General features: G+C 35.7%; 1 protein-coding gene and 1 pseudogene across 1 annotated transcript; both read left to right on the top strand.

The window, feature by feature from the left end:
- The first annotated feature begins 760 nt into the window (after nt 1-760).
- Nucleotides 761-1,711, top strand: LOC134378835 (olfactory receptor 12D3). Its single transcript, XM_063098137.1, has one exon. The coding sequence runs from the start codon at nt 761-763 to the stop codon at nt 1,709-1,711; it is 951 nt and encodes a 316-aa protein (XP_062954207.1).
- A 19,336-nt stretch (nt 1,712-21,047) lies between these two features.
- LOC134378975 (olfactory receptor 5V1-like) lies at nt 21,048-21,905 on the top strand (annotated as a pseudogene).
- The last annotated feature ends 464 nt before the right edge of the window (nt 21,906-22,369 follow it).

The raw sequence follows: 22,369 nt of genomic DNA, 5'->3' as shown, positions 1-22,369 counted from the left end.
TCCAATGGGATATTGAAGGTTATGGTCAGGTCCTACATTTTTGACTTTTAAAAGGTGCCCTTAAACTTTAAGTGATTTATTCACAATATGCTCATCTTTATTAGGCTAATGTCATTTTACCAGTTCAGAATTTATCAGGTGTATTAGTCTGTTTCTGTTGCTTATAATAAAATATTTGAAACTGGGTGATTTATAAAGAAAACAAAATTTATTGCTTACAGTTTCTGATCATGGGAAGTCCAAAGTCCATCTGGTGGTGGCAACAGTGACCCAGGGGTCTCATATTGCAAGATGGTGGAAGCAGAGAGAGCAGAGACGGAGACAGACAGAGACAGACTCTCTTCTTTCTTGAATGTCCTCAGAACAATGTTACTGACCAATATTTTTAATCCATTCACTACTGCATTGTCCTACAATCCAATCACCTCTTCAAGGCTCCATGTTTCAATTACCATAATAAGATTTCCCACTGTCTTAACAGTCACAGTAGGGGCTAAGTTTCTAACACATAAAACTCAGGGGACACAATTCAAGCTTCAATGAATTTTGGGGGGACGTAATTCAATCCACTACATCAGGTAGAGTAGTCTTCCTTAATTTTGTTATACACAAATTTAGTTTTACCATTCCTAAGTATTCTTCACACTGTAACTCATTACTAGGTTCCTCCAAATAGTAAACTTGCTTCATTTAACTCCAACAGTGTAAAATTAAAAATTCAGAAAATATTAACTCATTGTTAAATTTGCTCCCTAAAGCAATGGAGAATGTCACTATAGTTAATGAATTTCTTTTACTCAGCCTGACCAGTGTTCAGGAGCTGCAACCTTTCTTCTTTTTTATTTTCTTAATCATTTACCTGATAAACTTGTTTGGAAATGGAGCTATATTAGTGATTGTTATTTTGGAACCAAAACTCCACTCCCCTATGTATTTTTTTCTGGGAAACCTTTCTTGTTTGGATATTTGTTATTCTTCAGTGACACTGCCCAAGGTGCTTAAAAACCTCATCTCCCCTCGCAGGGCCATATCTTTTCTAGGCTGCATCACTCAGGTACACTTCTTCCACTTTCTGGGAAGCACAGAGGCTATCTTACTGGCCATCATGGCCTTTGACTGTTTTGTGGCCATCTGCAAACCACTTCGCTACACTGTTGTCATGAGCCCCCAGGTGTGTATTCTGCTGGCAGCTGTGGCCTGGTTCACTGGCTTCTTTTATGCTCTGATGCATTCCATCATGACTGCGCGCTTGAACTTTTGTGGCTCTCAGAAACTCAATCACTTCTTCTGTGATGTCAAGCCCCTCTTGGAACTGGCCTGTAGTGACACACTGCTTAATCAGTGGCTGCTTTCTGTTGTCACAGGCAGTATATCCATGGGAGCTTTCTTCTTGACTCTTCTCTCCTACTTCTACATTATTGCCTTCCTTCTGTTCAAGAACCGGTCCTGCAAAACGCTGCATAAGGCTCTGTCCACTTGTGCCTCCCATTTTGTGGTGGTATGTCTTTTCTACGGACCTGTAGGCTTCACATACATTCGTCCTGCCTCTGCCACCTCCGTAGTCCAGGACCAGACAGTGGCCATCATATACAGTGCCATCACCCCAGTGCTGAATCCACTGATATACACCCTTAGAAACAAAGAAGTGATGCTGGCTCTGAAGAAAGTCTTTGGAAAGACATTGCTTAAAGACTGCCAGCAGTACCACTAGGACTAATGAGACATATCTGATTTCCATTAAGACTAATTTCCATCACTTCACTGTAATAAATGATTAGTTTACTCTATTTTTCTTTCAAAAATTTTGAGCATATGTTATATCAGGCAGTGCAGTTGGTTCAAAAAATAAAGAAGTAAACAAAACAAATTCTATAAACTTATAAAACTTAAATTTTAGTGTGATTAGGGGCTCGCAATATACATATCCACAACTACAGAGGATACATTCCAAGACTAGCAGTGCATTCCTGAAATTGCAAGCAGTACCTGACCCTATATATAGTATGTTTTCTCCGATACATACATAACTATGTTAAAGTTTAGTTTACAAATTAGGCACAATAAAAGATTGTTTCATAATAAAATGGAACAATTATAACAATATACTGTAAAGTAATGTATGTTAATGTAGTCTCTCTCTCAAAATGCTTTCTTCTACTGTACTTATCTATTTCTGGACTGCAGTTGACTGGGGGTAACTGAAACTGAGAAAAGTGAAACCGCAGATAAGGTTTCACTGTAGATATAGTAGGGTAATTAAGTGCTAAGGAGAACTAAAAGGAGGTTGGAAAGATAGGGAGGAATGAGGACAGGTATCTTTTGTATTAAAAAAAAAGTTTGGTTGAAATTACTGTAATAGGCAGCAAAGTTGGAATGATAATCAGAGAGTCCTGACCTACGTGGATCTATGGAGAGGGCAAAACGATCATGGGAAAAGTTTTATGCACACCTGTGGAGGCTTAGAAATCTCGCTTCTCATTTGATTTTTAGATAGGGTTTTTTAGGTAATGCATGCATGAGACAAAAGTCTTGGCCAGGGTAAAAAAGTCCACAGATAGTGTGGCAAAAGTCCAGCTAATCAATTCTAATCACTGTTTAGGAATGGGATTGTGTATTTTGACTATTTAACATACCGATTGTTGTTAACAGATGATGAAAGAATTGCTGTACGGAAAAATGTGAAGAAGTGTTTGCTAAAGGCAAGCCGTTTGTTGGTGGAAAATTCTTTTGCTTAAATCATTTGGGGAGAGGTTATATTTTGGGTTAGATGACAATCGAAGTCTGATCAATTTAGCTTTTCACACATTGTCCTTTGGAATGTCACCTTGTTAATTTAAATGATGTTCCTAGTTTCCATTGTTAAAGCTATACTTAGCTATAGATAACTTTTGTCACATTGCCCATGTTTTTGTGTCCTTTTGAAATGATTGAATCAACTGATTTTTCTTGTGAAACTTCCTTGTCTTTATAATAAAAAACAGAAGCTAACTTTGAATTGGTGCTGTGCCCAGTTTTCTCCTACTAACAGAGGAGTTGCTGAGGTACAGTCCCTTTGGGACTGCATTCATGTTGCTTTGAGTAGACAGGTGTAACACACCAACAAGGGTATTGACTGCTTAATATGTATCAAGAGTGAGTGCAGAGGGCCGGGCCGTGGTTCACTCGGGAGAGTGCGGTGCTGGCGCCGAGGCCGTGGGTTCGGATCCTATATAGGGATGGCCGGTGCGCTCGCTGGCTGAGCGTGGTGCAGACGACACCAAGCCAAAGGTTGTGATCCCCTTACCGGTCAAACAAACAAACAAACAAACAAAAAAAGAGTGCAGAAAGCTGGTATCAGCCACTCAGTGGAAAATTACCATTGCTCAGTTTCCAGACCTGAGTCAGTTCTAAGGGCCTGTCAATTCAAGGAGACAGGATCCTCTTGAGGAAAGCCCTTGCAATAGCACAAAAAGTGTATATAGTAGCAACTTTTCTAGTTCTTATCTAAAGGGATTTTAAATAATTTGTCTTTTACCTAAATAATTGTACAGTTTGGAAATGGAAATATCCAGATCTTTTAAGAGCTTTTGGATGTATACTCTGAGCCAACATGACAACAGATAACCCCAAAATGTTATAATGGTCCTCTGTTAGAATGGGGGAACCGATTGCTGTATGCAGGTCAGGTGATAAAATGATCACTTGTCAAAATCCATCTCATAGTAAGTTCAGTGTTTTCACAGGAACACCCTTTAGTCATTTTCGTGGTCTCTCAATCTATGCCAATTTAGGGAAAAAAACCTATGCTATTCTAAACACTTTGAAAATGGGCTTCATATGTTCTGATGCAAAGTTAGCCAACAGAAAAAGGAAAAAGAATTAGAGACTATGATGCTGTTGGAGAATCCAAGGAACTCTGGATTCTTAGCTCAGATCACAGCTCTCTCAGCTACTTTATTATTTTCTATAGCTGGAAGTCAACATTATACCACAAAATGTATAGCTGAGCAAAGCAGTAGTTAACACCAGCAGTCACTGCCTGCTGTTAAGCAGCTTTGAGGAGAGCACAGAATAAGGCAGAAAAGGTGGGCATGGACAGTTACTGTATGGTTCTGGGTGGGCATACCAGAGAAGATACTGAGTATATCAGTATAACCAGCTGCAGCTGCCCTATTGGGCATCTCTGGACTACAGAATGTCATGGAGGCATCTATTGAAATGATCTATTGAAGTCAAGGTTTAGTGGATAGAATGAATAGGGGTTTCTGAAAATTCAGGGATCTTTGATTCTACCTATTTTATCTCCCTGTATAGCAAGTGGGGCACACTATTGGCTCATACTGGGGTCAAGACAGTGTGAGAATGTACTAGCACATAGTCCTAAGACATAGAACAAAGTAGGTGACACTGTCCTGTAAGAAGGTAGATCAGGAATCATGAAAATTCATGGAGGAAGCAGAGAGCAAACTCAGGAGATTCATAGAATCAGCATGTGGTTAGCATAACAGCTTGATTGATTGAAAAATTGATGCAGGAGAGGTGGTAACATTTGCATATTAGGTAGATTTTAAGTGACCGGGGTTTTCAACTGAAAGATTTTTGACCTGCTGATTTGCAGTCACGTGGCATATTAGCATCAGGTTGTGACATAAATATCTTCCTTCTATATAATTAACAAAAATATTTAACAAATGTATGTAATGGTAAATATGTGTCTGGTGCATTTCTAAGCACTTTGAAAGTCTTAATTATTTAATTCTCATAACAATCCTGTGAGGTAGCACTAATTTGCCTTTTTACAGATTAGGAATCTGAAGCACAAAGAGGTTTAGTACGTTGCCCAAGGCCACACATAAATAAGTGGAGGAGCCAGCCTGTTTTGTTCTAGATTCCATAATCCCAACTGCCATACCATGCTACATCATGCTGATAAAAATCAACTCAGTATTATGTAATGCAAATCATAAACAAGATAATTCATTCAAGAATACTTACAGAGTACCTATTATCTTACTGGCATTGTGTAGGGATACAGTAAGGAGCAAAACAAATATTGTCTTGCCTTCATGGTGCTTAAAGCTTGGTAGAAATCCAGTTTTACTACATGCCTCCTTTTAATTGGATCTTTTTGACATCACAAGCTTAATTTGGGTTTAAGTAAATAATATTTTATTCTAAACATTTAGTTGATCTATAGAAGCATAGTTTAGGCAATACAGAAAGTTAAAACAAAAGTTGAATGAGAGTTCATCCAGACACAAACTTGTTATAAAATTAACCACGAGTGTAATATAGCATAACATTATGTGAAGCATTATAATTTTGTATTGACATTTTATACAGTATAATCCCAGATTAGTTAGAAATTCCTGCCTTGTATGGATCTCAATTACTGACTTCAATAACTGTTATTCTGTTTTCTGGCATAAACTATGATATACATATGATAGATGAAATTCGAGTAAATATACTCAACTTTAATCATCTGATAAAGCATATGTATTAGTCCATTTCTATTGCTTATAACTGAATTCCTGAAACTGAGTAATTTATAAAGAAATGAAATTTATTTCTTACAGTTTTGAAGCCTGGGTAATCTACAGTCCAGGGGCCACAACTAGTGACCGTCTTCTACAGCCACACAGGGCATCACATAGTGAGAATGGGCTGAGCAGGACTGAGCTAACCTCCTCACTTGCTCTCTTTTTAAAGCAATCAGAGCCATGCCCATGACCTCCCATTAAACCATCAACCGATTACTCCATGAATAGATCACTCCATTCACTAGGGCATGATTCTAATCTAATCACCTTAAAGACCCTCTACCTTTCAAATACCATAATTGGAATTCTCACCTTCTTAACACTTACAGTGGAGATTGTTTCCAATATGTGATCTTTGGGGACACTTTTTCCCATAGCAGCGTAGAAGGCCTTTTTAATAAAAACAACCACACGAACATAATAAGACTCATTTTCCAAAATCCAAATAAACACTCTTTTGTATATGTGTACATTATATTTCCTGAGTTAACAGTCTTATGTGAGCCCAGGGAATTGTTTGCGCTGTAGCTTTTCATTGTATCCCTGGTTTCAGGCAGTTTTCTGTGTACACAAACAGATCAGTTTTCAGCCAAAGACCCACTTCTCTGCAAATAGATAAAATGTCTCTTCATACTGCTACTTCTTTTCTAGTACTCTGCACTGCAAATTTTGGCTGCTTTGCTCTACTTGAACTGTGATTTGTCTTTTCATCTGAGCAAGACAGCTGGGGCAATCCTTGGGCTTCCCGTATTAGTTCCTCTTTTCCCCATGTGTCTTATACAATCTCTTAAAATCATTGTTTCATATATTAGTCCAGTTTTTATGTTTAGTCTGGAGAGAAAATCTCTTCCTTGTTACTTCATTATGGGAAGAAACGAAACACAGACAGCTTTATTTTTGAAGTTGTGGTATGCAGATCATCTTTTTATTATTCTTTATGGATGCACAGAGTCACTTTCTGATATCAATGACATTAGTGTGATATAATCTAAATCAGAAGCCCTATGTATTCACTCATGATCAAGATACAACATATGTAGGTAGAAATTCCTTCCAAGGCTGTTACTTATTCTTAATTCAGTGGTTCACATGTTGTTGACATTTTCCTGCTCTTCTGTGGTGACAAATGGAGCAACAATTTTTATATTGTGTGATGACCCTGTCTGCTTATTCTATCCAGTGAAAACATCTCTACAACAGAGCTGGTTCTACTATTGTTTTACTCACAATCGTATATTCTGTTTGTACCTTATATTCATTATTCTGAATCTCATATTAAGAAAGTGAAATCTTCCTCTTTTGTTTCCACCATATTCCTATTTATTTTCTCTTATGGACATTCTATAATCATGTATATACATCTCATCTCAGTTTATTCATTGGAAAAAATCAGCTGATGTAAACACTAGAAAGGAAAGTCATCTTACTGGTAAACACTTGGTTGTATACCGTGAAGAGCAAAGACATCTAAAAACTCTGAGATTTTTAATAAAGAAATATCTAAAAACGGAGTTTCTGGTAATGAAATATATATACAAGGGACTTCACAAAGTTTGTGGAAAATGGAATTAAAAGATATAATTAAAAATATAAACTTTATTTCTCAACATAAACTCCATCAAGTTCAAGACACTTTTGTAAGCAACGATACCAGCCAATTAGTCCATCCATAAAGAACTGAGGGTCCCGGGAACTAAACTACATCAATGCATTCTTTTTACATTATTAACTGAAGAAAAATGAATGACCTTTAAAGATTTTTTAAGATTAGGAAACAAAAAGAAGTCAGAAGGAGCCAAATCAGGAGTATAAGGTGGATGTTTAACAATTTTCCATCAAAACTTTTGCGGAATTGCCCTTGTTTGATGAGAGGAATGAAGAGAAGCATTGTCGTGGTGGAGAAGGAATCTGTGATGAAGCTTCCGTGGGTATTTTTCTGCTAAAGTTTTGGTTAACTTTTTCGAAACACTGTCATAAAAGCAGATCTTACTGTTCTTTGGCCTCCAGAAAGATCACAAGGAAAATGCCTCAAGTATACAAAAAAACTGTTGCCATGACCTTTGCTCTTGGCTGGTCTGCTCTTGCTTTGACTGGACCACTTGCACCTGTGGGTAGCCATGGCTTTGACTGTGCTTTGTCTTCAGGATCATACTGGTTATGCCATGTTTCATCTCCTGTTCTGGTTCTTCAAAGAAATCCTCCAGGATCTTGATCCCACTTGTTTAAAATTTCCACTGAAAAAAAATCTACGGACTCTATCAAAAAACTCTTGGGGCTGTAATTTCAGTAATGTTGCTGGATACAAAATCAACACCCCCAAGTCAGTTGCATGTATGTTCTCCAATAAGGAGCTAACAGAGAAAGAAGTCAAGAAAGTAAGCCCATTTACAGTATTCACCAAAAAAATAAAATATCTAGGAATAAATTTAACCAAGGAGGTGAAAGACCTCTACAATGAGAACTACAAATCACTGTTGAAAGTAATTGAAGAAGACACAAAGAGATGAAAAGCCATTCTATGTTCTTGGATTGGAAGAATTAACATTATGAAAATGTCCATACTACCCAAAGCAAACTACAGATTCAATGCAATCCCCGTCGAAATACCAACAACATTCTTCACAGAAATAGAAAAAACAATCCTGACATTTATATGGAACAAAAAATAGACTCCAAATAGCCAAAGCAATCCTGAGCAAAAATAACAAACTTGGAGGCATAACACTACCTTACTTCAAATTATACTACAAAGCTATAGCAACCAAAATAGCATGGTACTGGCATAAAAATAGACACTTGGACCAGTGGAACAGAATAGAGAATCCAGAAATCAGCCCACAGACTTACAGCTGACTTATGTTTGACAAAGGCAACAAAAACATACATTGGGGAAAAGACTGCCTCTTCAATAAGTGATGCTGGGAAAATTGGATATCCATAGGGAGAAGAATGAAACTAGACCTACACCTCTCATCATTTACGAAAATCAACTCAAAATGGATTAGAGACTTAAGCATAAGACCTGGAAATGTAAAGCCACTAATGCAAAATGTAGGGGAAACACTTCACAAACTAGGAATGGGCACAAACTTTATGAACAAGAGCCCAAAAGCACAAACAACAATAGAAATAATAAACAAATGGGACTATATCAAACCAAAAAGCTTCTTCACAGCAAGGGGAACAGTCAACAGAGTGAAACAACAACTTACAGAGTGGGAGAAAATATTTTCAAACTCTATATCCAGCAAGAAATTAATATCCACAATATACAAGGAACTTAAGCAGTTACATAGTAAAAAAAACAAATAACCCAATTAAAAAATGAGCAAAGGAGCTGAATAGATATTTTTCTAAGGAAGACATACAAATGGCCATCAGGCACTTTTAAAAATGCTTAACATCACTAATCATCAGGGAAATGTAAATTAAAACCAAATTGAGATACCACCTCACCCCGGTGAGACTGGCTATAATAAAAAAGATGGAGAATAACAATGCTGGCGAGGGTGTGGAGAGAAGGGAATGCTCCTTCACTGTTGGTGGGACTGTAAATTAGTACAACTGCTGAGGAAAACAGTGTGGATTTCTTTCAAACAACTACAGATAGATCTACCATACAATCTAGTGATCCCCCTTCTAAGTATATATCCCAAAGAATGGAAATCATCCTGTTGAAGGGATACCTGCACTCCCATGTTCTTACAGCTCTATTTACAATAGCCAAGATAAGGAACCAAACTGAATTTCCATCAAAGGATTACTGGATAAGGAAAATGTGGTATATATATATGCACCATGGAATACTATTCTGCCATAAAAAAGAATGAAAATCGCCATTCACAGCAACATGAATGAGCTTGGTGAAAATTATGCTGACTGAAATAAGTCAGGCATAGAAGAAAAAATATAGCATGCCCTTACTCATAAGTGGAGCTAAGAGAAAAAGAAGGAAGGAAAGACCACAATGGTGTGTTGTCTTGCAGAGGGAGAGAGCATACCTAGGGTGTGGAGTGGAGTGAGAGAGGAAGAAGTGGGAGGTAGGTTGGAGATTAACTGGGTGGAGGACACGGGGAATAATCAAAATTTGTGGTAATTTTCATGCTGATAGTACTGATCTGGCCATCACATCTTGGGCACAAGTGGTGATGGTCAGTTTTGTATTGCATGAATATGAATAACCAATAATTTGTTTAAGAAACTAAAAATGAATAAAAATAAAATTTCCATTGAAAGTTCTGCTTCTTTGTGTAGGTTATTTGAGTGCAACAGTTTTGGCATCCATTGAGCAAAAAGTTTGCTCAAGTTTAATTTTTCGGTTAGAATTGTATAAGCTGAACCAATCAAGATGTTTACGGTGTTGGCTGTTGTTTCTGCAGTTAATCATCAGTCCTCTTCAATTAGGGCTTGTAAAACATTAACTTTTCCTTGCAAATTGATGTGGATGGTCTGCTCCTGAGGGCTTCAACTTCAACATCATCTAGTCCCTTCTTAAAATGAATTTTCCACTGTAAACTGGTGATTTCTTGGGGGCATTTTACACATACACTTTTCAGAAAGCATCAGTGATCTCACCCTTCTTTCACCCAAGCTTCACTATAAATTTGTTGTTTATTCTTGCTTCAATTTTAGCAGAATTAATGTTGCTCTGATAGAGGCTCTTTTCAAACTGATGTCTTATCCTTCTCAGTGCCTCAAACTAGATCCTGTTCAGACATGTCATAACAAGTTAGTACGTTTTATTTGGTACAAATTTTTTTTTGGAAATTCATGTATGTTTTTTCAGAATATGCATTTTCTATGGAGTCTTTGAAGACCCCTCATGTATATATATCAAAATGTTTGGTACAGCCAATGAACAAAATATAAAATATGGAAATATTCAATTGTCTGCAATAGAAGATGAGAATGCAAGCTTAAATATATGAGCAATGAATAAAGCAAAACATATTGTTGTTTCTTTTTGGAGTTAAATGTCCACTTACACCTTCAGATGATAACTCTCCATCGTGTGCACCCAGATGCTCCAGATCAATATGAAAATCATCAGCTCAGGATCTAGTAATTGTTTGAAATTGAATAAACCCTAGTAGATAATTAATTTGTTGAGAATTGAGAGTAAATCATAAGCGTTGATTAAGAACCATTATGGATCTAGGAACAATAAATATTTTGTAATCCATTTTGCTCATTTTGAAGGCCAAGTAATGTCATGATTAGAGGTCAAAGAATTTAGAATTTCTGTTTTCATATGGCAGTGTCATCTTTATGTGCTTCAATTCTCAAACTATTATGTCACTAAAACTGATTAGGCAATCACTCACACACACATTTCAGTTTGCTTAAGTTACACTCAAAATTAATAGTTAATCTATCACAAATTGTGTGAATATTGTGAATTATTTAATAATTTTTGACATGCCTTCAGGAAAAAATATCATATTTGAAATTTATTATTTTTATTTATTGGCCTTCAGAAAATTAAATCAAGAAAACTCTCAGATTATTGGCGGTAATAAATAATTTTTACTAAGTATACGTACATACTCATGTACAATAGCTATGGCAGGCAGAGCACACTTATTTTTATAAGGAAGTGGAGACGGTGCCCTAAAGTGTTTTGTACCTTTTCCCACAACTAGGCTATAAAAGAAGAAGGAGAGAAAACCAATAATGGGTCAGGCCTAATATTAAAATTTGAGAAATTGTAAAGAATTTTTAAAAAATCTCAGATTTCTTTTAGATGCTATTCTTTGCTTTTCAACTTCAGCTCCTTTGGAGGTGTTTAGTTTGGGTACTGAGTGAAGATTTGAGCCAAGTCAGCTATGGTGTCATGAAGGGAGTGCTAGGGTTTAGAATTTCCTTTACTATAGTAACCATTTTACCATGTATATGTATCTTGTAACATATTGTATAACTTAAATATAAACAATAACTATAAAGAAAAGCTAAAAAGAAAAAGGGTTGGGCTTGGAGCCTGATTCTGAGTATTACTACCTGTGTGATTTGAAATCAGCTCCTCATTTTCTGGGCTCTAGTTATTATTATTATTATTGTTATTTTTTAAATAAATGGGGAGAATAGCTTTCTCATAAGATTTCTGAAAATATTAAAATAAAGGCATATTATAAAATATAAAGTGCTATGCAATATTGCATTCTTCATATTAAGATTTATTAAAATATTGTTAAGATTTATATGATGTCTTAATTTGTTATATTCTGCCTTCCATAAAACACTAGGACATGGACAAAATTCAGACAAGGTTTTTGTCACATTATAACAAGAATGGCCTTTTCTCCAGTTTCCAATAAGATACTCCTCATTTCTGTCAAGGACCTCTTCAGAATGGCTTTTACTGTCTGTATTTCCACCAACATTCTGTTCACAAATACTTAAGCAATTCCTAAGAAGACTGAGGCTCTGTCTCTAGCTCCACAGTTCTTCTGAGCCCTCACCGATCTTGCCCTTAATGCTCAGCTCAGGGCAATCTAGGCTTTCTCTAGCATGCACCTCTAAATTCTTCTAGTCTCTGCTCATTACCCGGTTCCAAAGCTGCTTTCACATTTTTAGGTATTAATTATAGCAAGACCCCACTAGTTGGTACCAATTTCTGTCTCAGTTCATTTGTGTTGTTGTAACAAAATACCTGAGACTGGATAATTTAGGGGGAAGAAGAATTTATTTTGTACAGTTCTGGAGGCTAAGTCCAAGGTCAAGACACTGGCAGATTTAGTGTCTGGTATGGGCTGCTGCGTGATTCCAAGATAGTGCATTGTTGCTGCATAGTCTGAAGGGGACAAACACCATGTCCTCACAGGGAAGAAGGGCAGAAGGGCCTAGCTACCTCTCTCTAGTGCTATCTCCCTCACCTCATATCTGGCTGAGCATGACTTGGCCTGTCTGATGTAAATACATTAACTGCACATGTGCACCCAGGTGTTCCTTGGTTACCTGACTTGTGCCCGTGTGTTCCTTTGTTATCTGACTCTAGTATAAAAGTCAACAGCTCTGATCTACTGGGGGCTGAGCTCACACCCAAATAAAGCATGTCAACCTTGCCAATGGTTCTCAGAATCTTTTTCTAACTACCTAGCTTGCAACCTGCATATGAGGGGTCTGTGATCCAGTCTGTACATGAGGGGTCTGTGACCCAGTCTACACAACAGGTTTGAAGGGTCTGTGACCCAGTGTGACACAAGGCTACTAAATCCATTTATGAGGGCTCTACTCTCCTTATTTAGTCAGCTCCCAAAGTACCCACCTGTTTATACTATCACATTGGATCTTAGGTTCCAACACATAAATTTTTAGGAAGACACATACAGTCAAACCATAGCATTATGGCCTATGATAATATTAAACAGATAATATTTGTGCATAGTATAGTTACTGGTTTTAGTGCTTTAAGTCAATCTCAGCTAAATATGTCATTGTCTCAATTTTACAGTGGTGAAAAGTGAGGAATTTGAGACATATCAAGCAACTAGCTCAAAGTTACAGTGCTAGTGAATGGTGGAGCTAGGATAGCAAACCTAGGACTTCAGATCACAAATTCTGTGCTCTAAACTCCAGCCTTAACTCTGCGGACTTTACAGAAGACTGGACGTGTGAAGTCACACAATTTTGAAATTTCATCATTGTAATCTAGATCATTTAACAGCAATGAGAAAGATCTTGAGACAGTGAAGTTGGAAGTTCTTTCTGGAATAGAAGAGAAAGGATTCTGTTTAACTCTCAAGAACCCTACAAACATATTTTCTCTACAACCACAGACCACAGCAGTGACCAATTGTGTTGAAGGCTTTTGCTTTCTGAGCCATGAGCTAAAACTGTGTTATATTGGAAACTGCCCGTCTACTTTGGGGGGAGAGCCATGCCTTGTAGCCTCTGTGCAACTAAAGAAGCAGAATGTTATTGTATGTGGCATAGAGCCTCATTGGAAAGGAAGTATGTAACTGTGTATTTAACAATTTTCTCACAAGTTAATTGGTTTCCATAAGGCCATAATATTTAATTGTTTACAGTGTTGAGACTACTTACCTTGAAAAGATCAATAAATCTGCAGGCCACACCAAACTTCTTTTCAAGATGTTGTCCAGAAGTTACAGCTTTTCGAGAAATTCCCTGATGTTATCAACCAAATTGGCAACTGAACAAACCCTGTCTCTGTACAGCAGACTACATAACAAGCAGTTTTGAAAGAATTGTTCAGAATAAGACCTCCCAGAGGGAGCAAGCTCATTATTTGGACACAATGCATATGTTTTGTAATTATAAAGAGAGTTATCAGCTGTTAAAAAGGAAGAGGGCTTTTGGAAACCCTCCCAGGTATATCTTTAGTCAGAACCTAAAACCTCCATAACGTGGTGATAGTCACTATAATAAATATAGACTTATTTACAATTGAATTTGTTCTGTCTTGTCAGATCACTTTTGTGATGATGACAAAGTCCACTTAAGAAACAGCCTCTTATTTACATTGTTTTAATTGAGCTAGAGAATGAAATCTATCCATTTAACTTAATACTAGACAGAAGTTTCTGTTTTTTTCTTTATGATATTTATATTTCAGCATTTATGATGTGAAAATTTACTGTATTCTTATTTAATAAATTAGTTCATTCTGTTTCAAAATAGTGAAGGAAAATTTTATTTCTTTTTAAAAAGTTTTTAATTGTGCATATTTGTAGGTTACATTATGTTGTCTGAATACATGCATATATTGTAGAATGATTCATTTAGGATAGATAGCATATCTATAACCTAAGCATTTATCTTTTCTTTGTGGTGATTATATTCAAGGTCCTCTTTTCTCACTGTGTAGAAATATACAATACAGTATTGTTAGCTATAGTCAGCCTAGAACACCACCAGAACTTATACTTCTCATCTACCTCTAACTTTTTTCACCTCTTTTCCTATTCCTCAACCCCCTTCCCCTCCCAGCCTCTCGTAACCATTATTCTACTCTCTACTTCTATGAGAACAAGTTTTTTTTTAGTTCAACATATGAGTGAAATCATGTAGTATTTGGTAAAGGACAATTTTCAGACATGATCATATGATTTTCTTTCAAGTATCCTGTTCTATGAATATGTCTAGTTAGTGGTTGGTGTATCTACAAGTAAATGATTGCCAATACCTTCTGTTTAGCTTGAGAAGTGTGATTATACAAGTCAGTGTCAAATTCAGTTTTTGCTTTTTTAAGGGCTTGGGCTAATAATGCAAGTTGTTTCAGACACCTAGGAAAGTTATGGAAGACGATGACAGGAAAGTCATAGTATATAAGTTTATTTCAGATTTTGAATAATCAAGTAGTACTAGTGTACTCATACTTCTCCCTTTTTCTCAGAGGAAAGTGTTATTCTAGATATATTTGTATCTGTACATAATTCCTATTTTTTCAATCCTTTTGTTATGAATGTATTCATCCTTTAACAATATACAGTAACCATGTGTAAGCTTTTTAACTCTAAATATATAGCTACATATGAAATGTCTGAATCTGACATTTTTTAAAAGTTAACATTGTTTCTTACATTTATCCGAGTTGATGTGAGGCTTTTGATTCCTTGGGTATCAGGCTAAGGGTGGCACCTTGGTATGTGACATCTCCAGAAGCTGTGAACCCTTTAGTGGTGGGAACACATCTTATTGTCTTCGTCAGATCCTTATCTTTAATCATACACAAGAATTATCTTGTATTGTATTAAAGACTTAAATGTAAGAGCCGAAACCATAAAACTAGTAGAAGAAAACACAGTTGGAGAGCTTCTTCATATTGGTCTTGTCAATAAATTTTTGGACATGATACCAAAAGTGCTGGCAAAAAAGCAAAAATAAACAGGTGAGACTACATCAAATTAAAAACTTTTCTATCAGCCAAGAGCCACAGCCCCCTTTGCCTGGAAGCACACAAGAGAACATGCCAAAAACACTAATTCTGTGCTGGTGGCCCACCACAGCCACCATCACAGCCATGACTACTGAAAAAGCAATTTGATGCCACAGTAGCAGCCACAGCCACCATGCAGGCAGCCCACTGGACACTCAACTAAATTGACTCAAGGAGAGTCACCAGTGGAGACTGTAAAAAGAAGAGGACGTCTTACTCCTCAAAGTATTACTCCAGAGTAATAGAAGAAGCAACTGCTCTACTAGATGACCAGACATCAACATAGAGATACTAGAAATATGAAAGCTCAAGAAAATATGACACCACCAAAGGAATAGTTATTCTCAAATACCAGGATAGAGCAGGAAACTCTTGAAATGACTGAAAAGGAATTTCAAGTAACAACCTTAAGGAAACTGAGATACGAGAAGACTCAGTTAGACAACATAATGAAATGAGAAAAAAATCCAGGATATGAAGGAGGAAACTTACAAAGAGATTAATACCTTAAAAAAGAATGTAGCAGAGCTCATGGAACTTAAAGATTCACTCAGTGAAATATAAAACAGAACCGATAGCTTCAGCAGCAGGCTGGAACAAGCAGAGGAAAGAATTTCTGATCATAAAGATAGTCTTTTCAAAATAACCCAGGCAGAGAAAAAAGGAAAAAAGAATTTTTAAAAATGAGGAAAATCTAAAGAGCTAGCAGACAACCTTCAGCATGCAAACATTTGAATCATAGGTATTCCAGAAGGGAGGAGAAAGGAAAAGGCATGGAAAACCTATTCACCGAAACAATAACAGAAATCTTCCCAGGTATAGGGAGAGACATAGACCTTCAGATCCAGGAGACTCAAAGATCCCCAAACAGATTCGACCCCAAAATTTCCCCTCCAAGACACATTATTGTTGAACTGGCAAAGCTCCAAGACAAGAGAGACTCTTAAAAGAAGCATGAGAAAAGCATCAAGTCACCTGTAAGAGAGTCCCCATGACACTAACAGCAAACTTCTCAGTAGAAACTCTACAAGCCAGAAGAAAATAGGATGATATATTCAAAATACTAAAAGAAAAAAAACTGCCAGCAAAGAATACTACACCTAGCAAGGCTATCCTTCAGAAATGAGGGAAAAATACTGTATTTTCCAGACAAAACAAAAGCTATTGTAGTCTACCACCACACAACCAGCCCTACAAGAAATCTTCAAGGAAGTTCTGCATATGGAATCCAAAACCCAATGATCACTACCATGAATACACAAGAAAGAACAAAACCCACTGTAGAATAAAAATACAAATGAGAAAGAGAAAGAAACTAAATCTTACCATCACAAAAAGCCACAGAGACAATGTAATAATGCTCCTACTTTATTTCTAATTTTAGTAAATTCATTCTCCTCTCTTTTTTTCTTGGTCAGTCTACATAAAGGTTTGCAAATTTTGTTGATCTTTTTAAAGACAACTTTTGGTTTAGTTGATTTCATATATTTCTTTCGTAATCCTCATTTCCTGCTTTTGGTTTAGTTTGCTCTACTTTTTCTATTTTCTTAAGGTAAAAGTCTACATTGCTGATAGGAATTTTTTCTTATTTTTAATAGAGGTGTTTCCAAGTATAGATGTTCCTCTAAGCACTGCAAATTAATTAATTAATTAATTAATTAATTAATTATTTTTAAAAAAAGACTTTGGAAGCAATAGGTAGAATTTCTACCTCTCTAACATTTTAAAAAAATTTTCATCAATTAAAGATAGATGCATCTGTTTTGGAAAAAATATGAATATTATGTATTTTAAAATAATGACATTTTATATGACAAATAAAAGTATAAAAATGCAAAAAAAGAAAAAGGAAAAATAGAAAACATACATGAAATAAAATAAAAACTTTTGTAAATCATAAGACACAACAAAATGAAAAATAACTAATCATTAGAGAATTGCAAACCATAACTATTATATCATCTCATACCTGTTAGCATAACTATTATCAAAAAGACAAAAAATTCAAGTGTTGGCGAAGATATAGAAAAAAGAGAACCCTTATATACTGTTGGTGTGAATGTAAGTTGGTACCAACATTATGGAAAACAGTATGCCTGTTCCTCAAAAAAAATTAAATAGAACTACCATATGATCCAGCATTCCCACTTTTGGGTATACATTTAAAGGAAGTGAAATCATCGTTCCTATGAGATATCTGCACCATCATGTTCATTGCAGCTTTATTCACAATAGCCAAGATATGAAAACAATCTAAGTGTTTATCTATGGATGAACTGATAAAAAAAAGTTGTGGTTCATATATATACAAATCAAAATGCAGCAGTCTTCTCTGGTGTTGTGGTCATGGCTTACTGTAATATTTTATTTTTCTGTACTATCTATACAGTCTAGAATAAATTTGTACTGCTTTTACATCCATAAGAAATATAAGCCAATTAAATTGGAGAACACAAATAAGAATGACTCTTGGACAGTTTTCATATTGTAAAATTGAAAATCATCTTCCTGTAGTTTATGTTCATTTCTATCTCACATATTAATTTAAAACTCCTAATTATCTTTTTTGTACCAGTTTACAAAATGAAAAAATAGAATGACTCTAATTCTTGATGATATAGAACATGGAAAAGTAACCAATAAATAACAAGCTCGTAATTTACATAGTCACAAATGTAAAACCTAATTTTTAAAATAAATTCAAATTTAAAAAATCAAGATCAATTTGTGGTTATCTAATGAGGTGGTTGTGATGCTGAGTTCGTCATAGCTTTTCTTGGTGTCTTTTGCTTCCTATACTTTCATTAGCATAGCTGTAACATTATTAAAAATTTTGTACACATGATGCTACTATGTGTTATTACTAATGCACAATAACTCAGTGTGATTGACCCAGGCACCAAGACCTGTTTGATCTCATGCTCCTCATATAAGGGCTGAGGTGTTTAGAAGAAGCTAGTGAAGAGCTAGAGAACAACCTTAAATAACTAATTTTTTGATTATATTTTTATTATCAAAGTCAAATTTTTCTTAGCTCTAAAAGTGCAGATGTGTTTATGGGAAGAGAGGAGGAGAAATGCTGTATTTTGGCAAGTTTTCAAAAGTCATGCTCTCGTATATGTACCACTGAATGAGAAATGGTAAGATGCTATTGTGTAAGTGGACAAATAGAATACTTACATACTTTCACTATCATCTCATTTCCCACGGTTGAAATAAGTCAACGATTTCTGAGTTAAGGGATATCTCTACTTTATTATCCAGTGCTATTGGGCAGCTCTTAATGATAGATCAGAATTGACATGCAGGATGAGACCTACCTGTACTTGCAGGTTGTTTAAAAGTGCTCAGTCTGTGGACCCAGCCCTTACCAGCTTGTAATCCTCACAATGGTACTTACTAATTAAGTGATCTTGACCAATTTATTTACTGCTTTGAATTGGTTAGGTAACCAGAGAGTAGAGGCAATACCTTCAAGAGCTGTAGCCAGTATTGGGCTAATGGGGTGATAAATGTTTAACTGGTACGCACATACACATACACACATTTATTATAAATCTCACTGATATAAAGAATGTATAACATACAATTCATAAATAATAATGAGATAAATATTCTTTATAGTTAATTCCAAATCAGCAATTAATTGATGATCACAGAATGCTTTTGTTGATTTTTGCTTAACAATTGAGTTATACTCAAAATTCAACTACTGTCTGATGAAGTCAGATGATGATTAAGTGCTTGAATAATATCTGATTCAACAAAGAGGTTGCTCACACCGTTGATGAATGCCATTACTGGCTGATATTTTGGTCTATGTTAATAAATAAGACAAAAGTGAATCAATGAAGATGTATGTCTAAATTTCACTTATCCATGAATGACATGAGTGACATTCTTGCTAAAGTAGATAGCAGTTTTTGGAAGAACATTACTTCATTTTTAAATTTTTTGTGCTATTCACAATGTAATGACTACTAACATGTCACAATTTTAACTTTAATCAGCATCATTACCATTTTATCTGTTACACTTCCCTCTGTGTAACCAAGACAAAAAAAAGAGAGAAAGTATTCACTCACGGTAACATCAGTGAGGCCTGGCGGGACTGCCACCCAGCAGCGGAGCAGCAACCCTGATCCAAAATCAGCCTTTCTTTTTATTGACAAGACAAGGAAGTTTCACAAGCAAAATCAATTGATTCAATCATCAAAGAAGGACATAAAAACAGGCAGTTTTACAAAAGGGAATCACAGCTAAGTATAGCTTTAAACAACTAAAACTAGTAATAGCCGTAAAATTAACAATGTGACATTCCAGAATGCAATTTGAAAAAGCTAAGTCGATCCACCAACAAACAGCTTGCCCTTAGTAAACATCTTCTTTTTCACATACTTCCTACAGTGATTTCTTTAGCATATTTAAACAGCATTCAAGCAATTCCTTAACATAACTTAAAAACAATCAGTAGGTTAAATAGTCAGTAGTCCTTTGAGCCAGATTCAAATCAGCAACCTAAAATAGTCAAAGTACATGTAAATCCCATCCCTAAACAGTGATTAGAATCGATTAGATGGCTTTTGCCAAACTTATCTGTGGACTATTGTCCCCTGCTTGAGAAAGCCTTTTAGCTCATTCATGCATTACCTAAAAATCCTATTCTAAGATCAAAGGAGAATCAAGATTTCTAACCCGCTTCATTTCTCCATTCACTTAAGGCTATACAATCAACAAAATAGTAAAATGCCCTGATTTGTAGCGTTTGCCAAATTCCATGGCATAAATGCTTCCACCATATTCAATTTCAAGGTATCCACATAATTCACTGAACACAAATTTAGGAAAAGATTTATTGTAGAACACCTTTATAGGGCCTCTCCATCACCCAGATACAATAATGGCAATAATCTCAAAATCACAGATAATAGTAAAACATAAAATGGTTAGAAAGTGATGAATGTGTGTACTTGTTACCTCTTCTTTTAATATAAACTTTTAGTTGTAACTTTATACAATTCCATTTTTAATAATGACTGTGTTTTAATAACTGACTTGCAAAATTTCTGAAAATTTAACAATGTGCTCTTGTGAGCCAGTTTGAGCTAGTTCAAGAGCTCTAGTGATTTGTAAGGGCATACAGTTTAAGATAAATTTAGCACAGAAAGTGGCATATGGAAGATTAATTTTTTCCCATTGTACAAAAAAAGTTTTTTTCTTATAAGAGCTTTCAGTGACCAGAGGTCATTTAAATCACATGATTATCCAAGGCCCAGAGCCTTAAAATGTATGCTATGACTAATTATAAATTTTCTCTATATTTTATGAAACTGCCCCCCAAATATGGCATCAGTTTCTGGTGCCACTATGCCTTTTTCTTCCCTCTTTATTGACCATTATTTACTGCCTATAGTTTCATTTTATGAGATTTGACCTATATGTGAAAAATTGAATGTGTTTATACTTATACTGTATGCTAGGGCAGAGAGTTCATTTGAAGAGGGATTATGCCAGTTTGCAGACACACCTGATGTTTTTGCTGATAAATAACTAACTTTTCATCTGCTACATTTTTATTTTCTTTTTTTGTGGACTGTTTCTGGAACAGTATATGATCACAGAAATCTATGCTTACTCAGTCCCAATTTCAAAAGGAAAACCAAAGCTATATTACGGAAGGGAAAAACCAGACAGCTCTGTGAGTTTTAGCATCTTGGGATTTTCTAATTTACATGAGTTGCAATTTTTACTTTTCACCATCTTTCTTTTAACTTATATCTGCACATTGGGAGAAAACATCTTCATTATTCGGGTGACCATGACTGACCCATGCTTACATACATCCATTCATATTTTTCTGGAAAATTTAGCTTTTCTCCACATCTGCTACACCACCACCAATGTCCTTCAGATGACAGTACAACTTGTATCAGAGAAAAAAATCATTTGCTGTGTGAGTTACATGACCCAAATTTTGTATTTATTTTCTTTGTTGGGTCAGAGTACCTGCTATTGGCAACAACGGCATATGATCTTTACATTGCAATCTTTAATCCCCTAAGGTAATTCTGTTATTATGAACAAGGTTCTATATAGCCAGTTAGAAGCCTCATGCTGGAATGGCAGTTTCCTCCATTTATGGGGAACACAGTACTGACATTCTGCCTGCCCTTCTGTAGCAGTAATCGGATTAACTATTTCCTCTGTGACAACCTCCTTTGCTGATCTTGTCTTGTGGGGTCACTCCTGTGAATGAATTGGCACTGCTCTCCATTGCGATTTTCAATGTTTGGACTCCTTTTCTGAGTATGCTCTTTTCTTACCTTTATATCATTTCTACCATTTTAAAAATTATTTCTTCAGAAGGGAAGCAAAAAGTCTTTTCTAGGTGTGCCTGCCACCAGATCATTGTTGTTTTTTATTATGGCAGCTCCATCTTCACAGATGCACAGCCCATGTCAACCTATTCACTGGAGAAAGACTGATATCAGTTTTGTAGTGTTGTAATCATGTTAAATCTAATCTACTCTTTGAGTAATATAAGTATTAGAGAGGCTATGAAAGTTATGGCAGAAAGTTACAGGCTTTAAGCTCCCCCTCTTTTGATGTATCAACTTTTCTGAGAAAATGGTATATTAAAATTGTCCATCTTACTGGAGCTGATTTTTAGTAATTACTCTGAAACAAAATTACAGGATAATTGCAAATTTTTATATTCAGTACAGGTGAACTAGTTGCTTAGTACAAACTTTTGTGATAAAAAAATCTATATGAAATATTTTTTAAATGTTTCATAAAGACCAGTGAACTAAAAAGACATGCAGATTCCTTAAATGAGTGAGATCATGGAGTATTTTTCTTTCTGTGTCTGGCTCACTTCCCTTAACATCATGACCTTCAGTTCCATTCATGTTGCTGAAAATGACAGGATTTCATCCTTTTTTATGGC

This window comes from Cynocephalus volans, chromosome 5 (genome assembly GCF_027409185.1).
Source record: "Cynocephalus volans isolate mCynVol1 chromosome 5, mCynVol1.pri, whole genome shotgun sequence".
NCBI lineage: Eukaryota > Metazoa > Chordata > Mammalia > Dermoptera > Cynocephalidae > Cynocephalus > Cynocephalus volans.
This window is presented reverse-complemented; position numbering and strand designations above follow the sequence as displayed.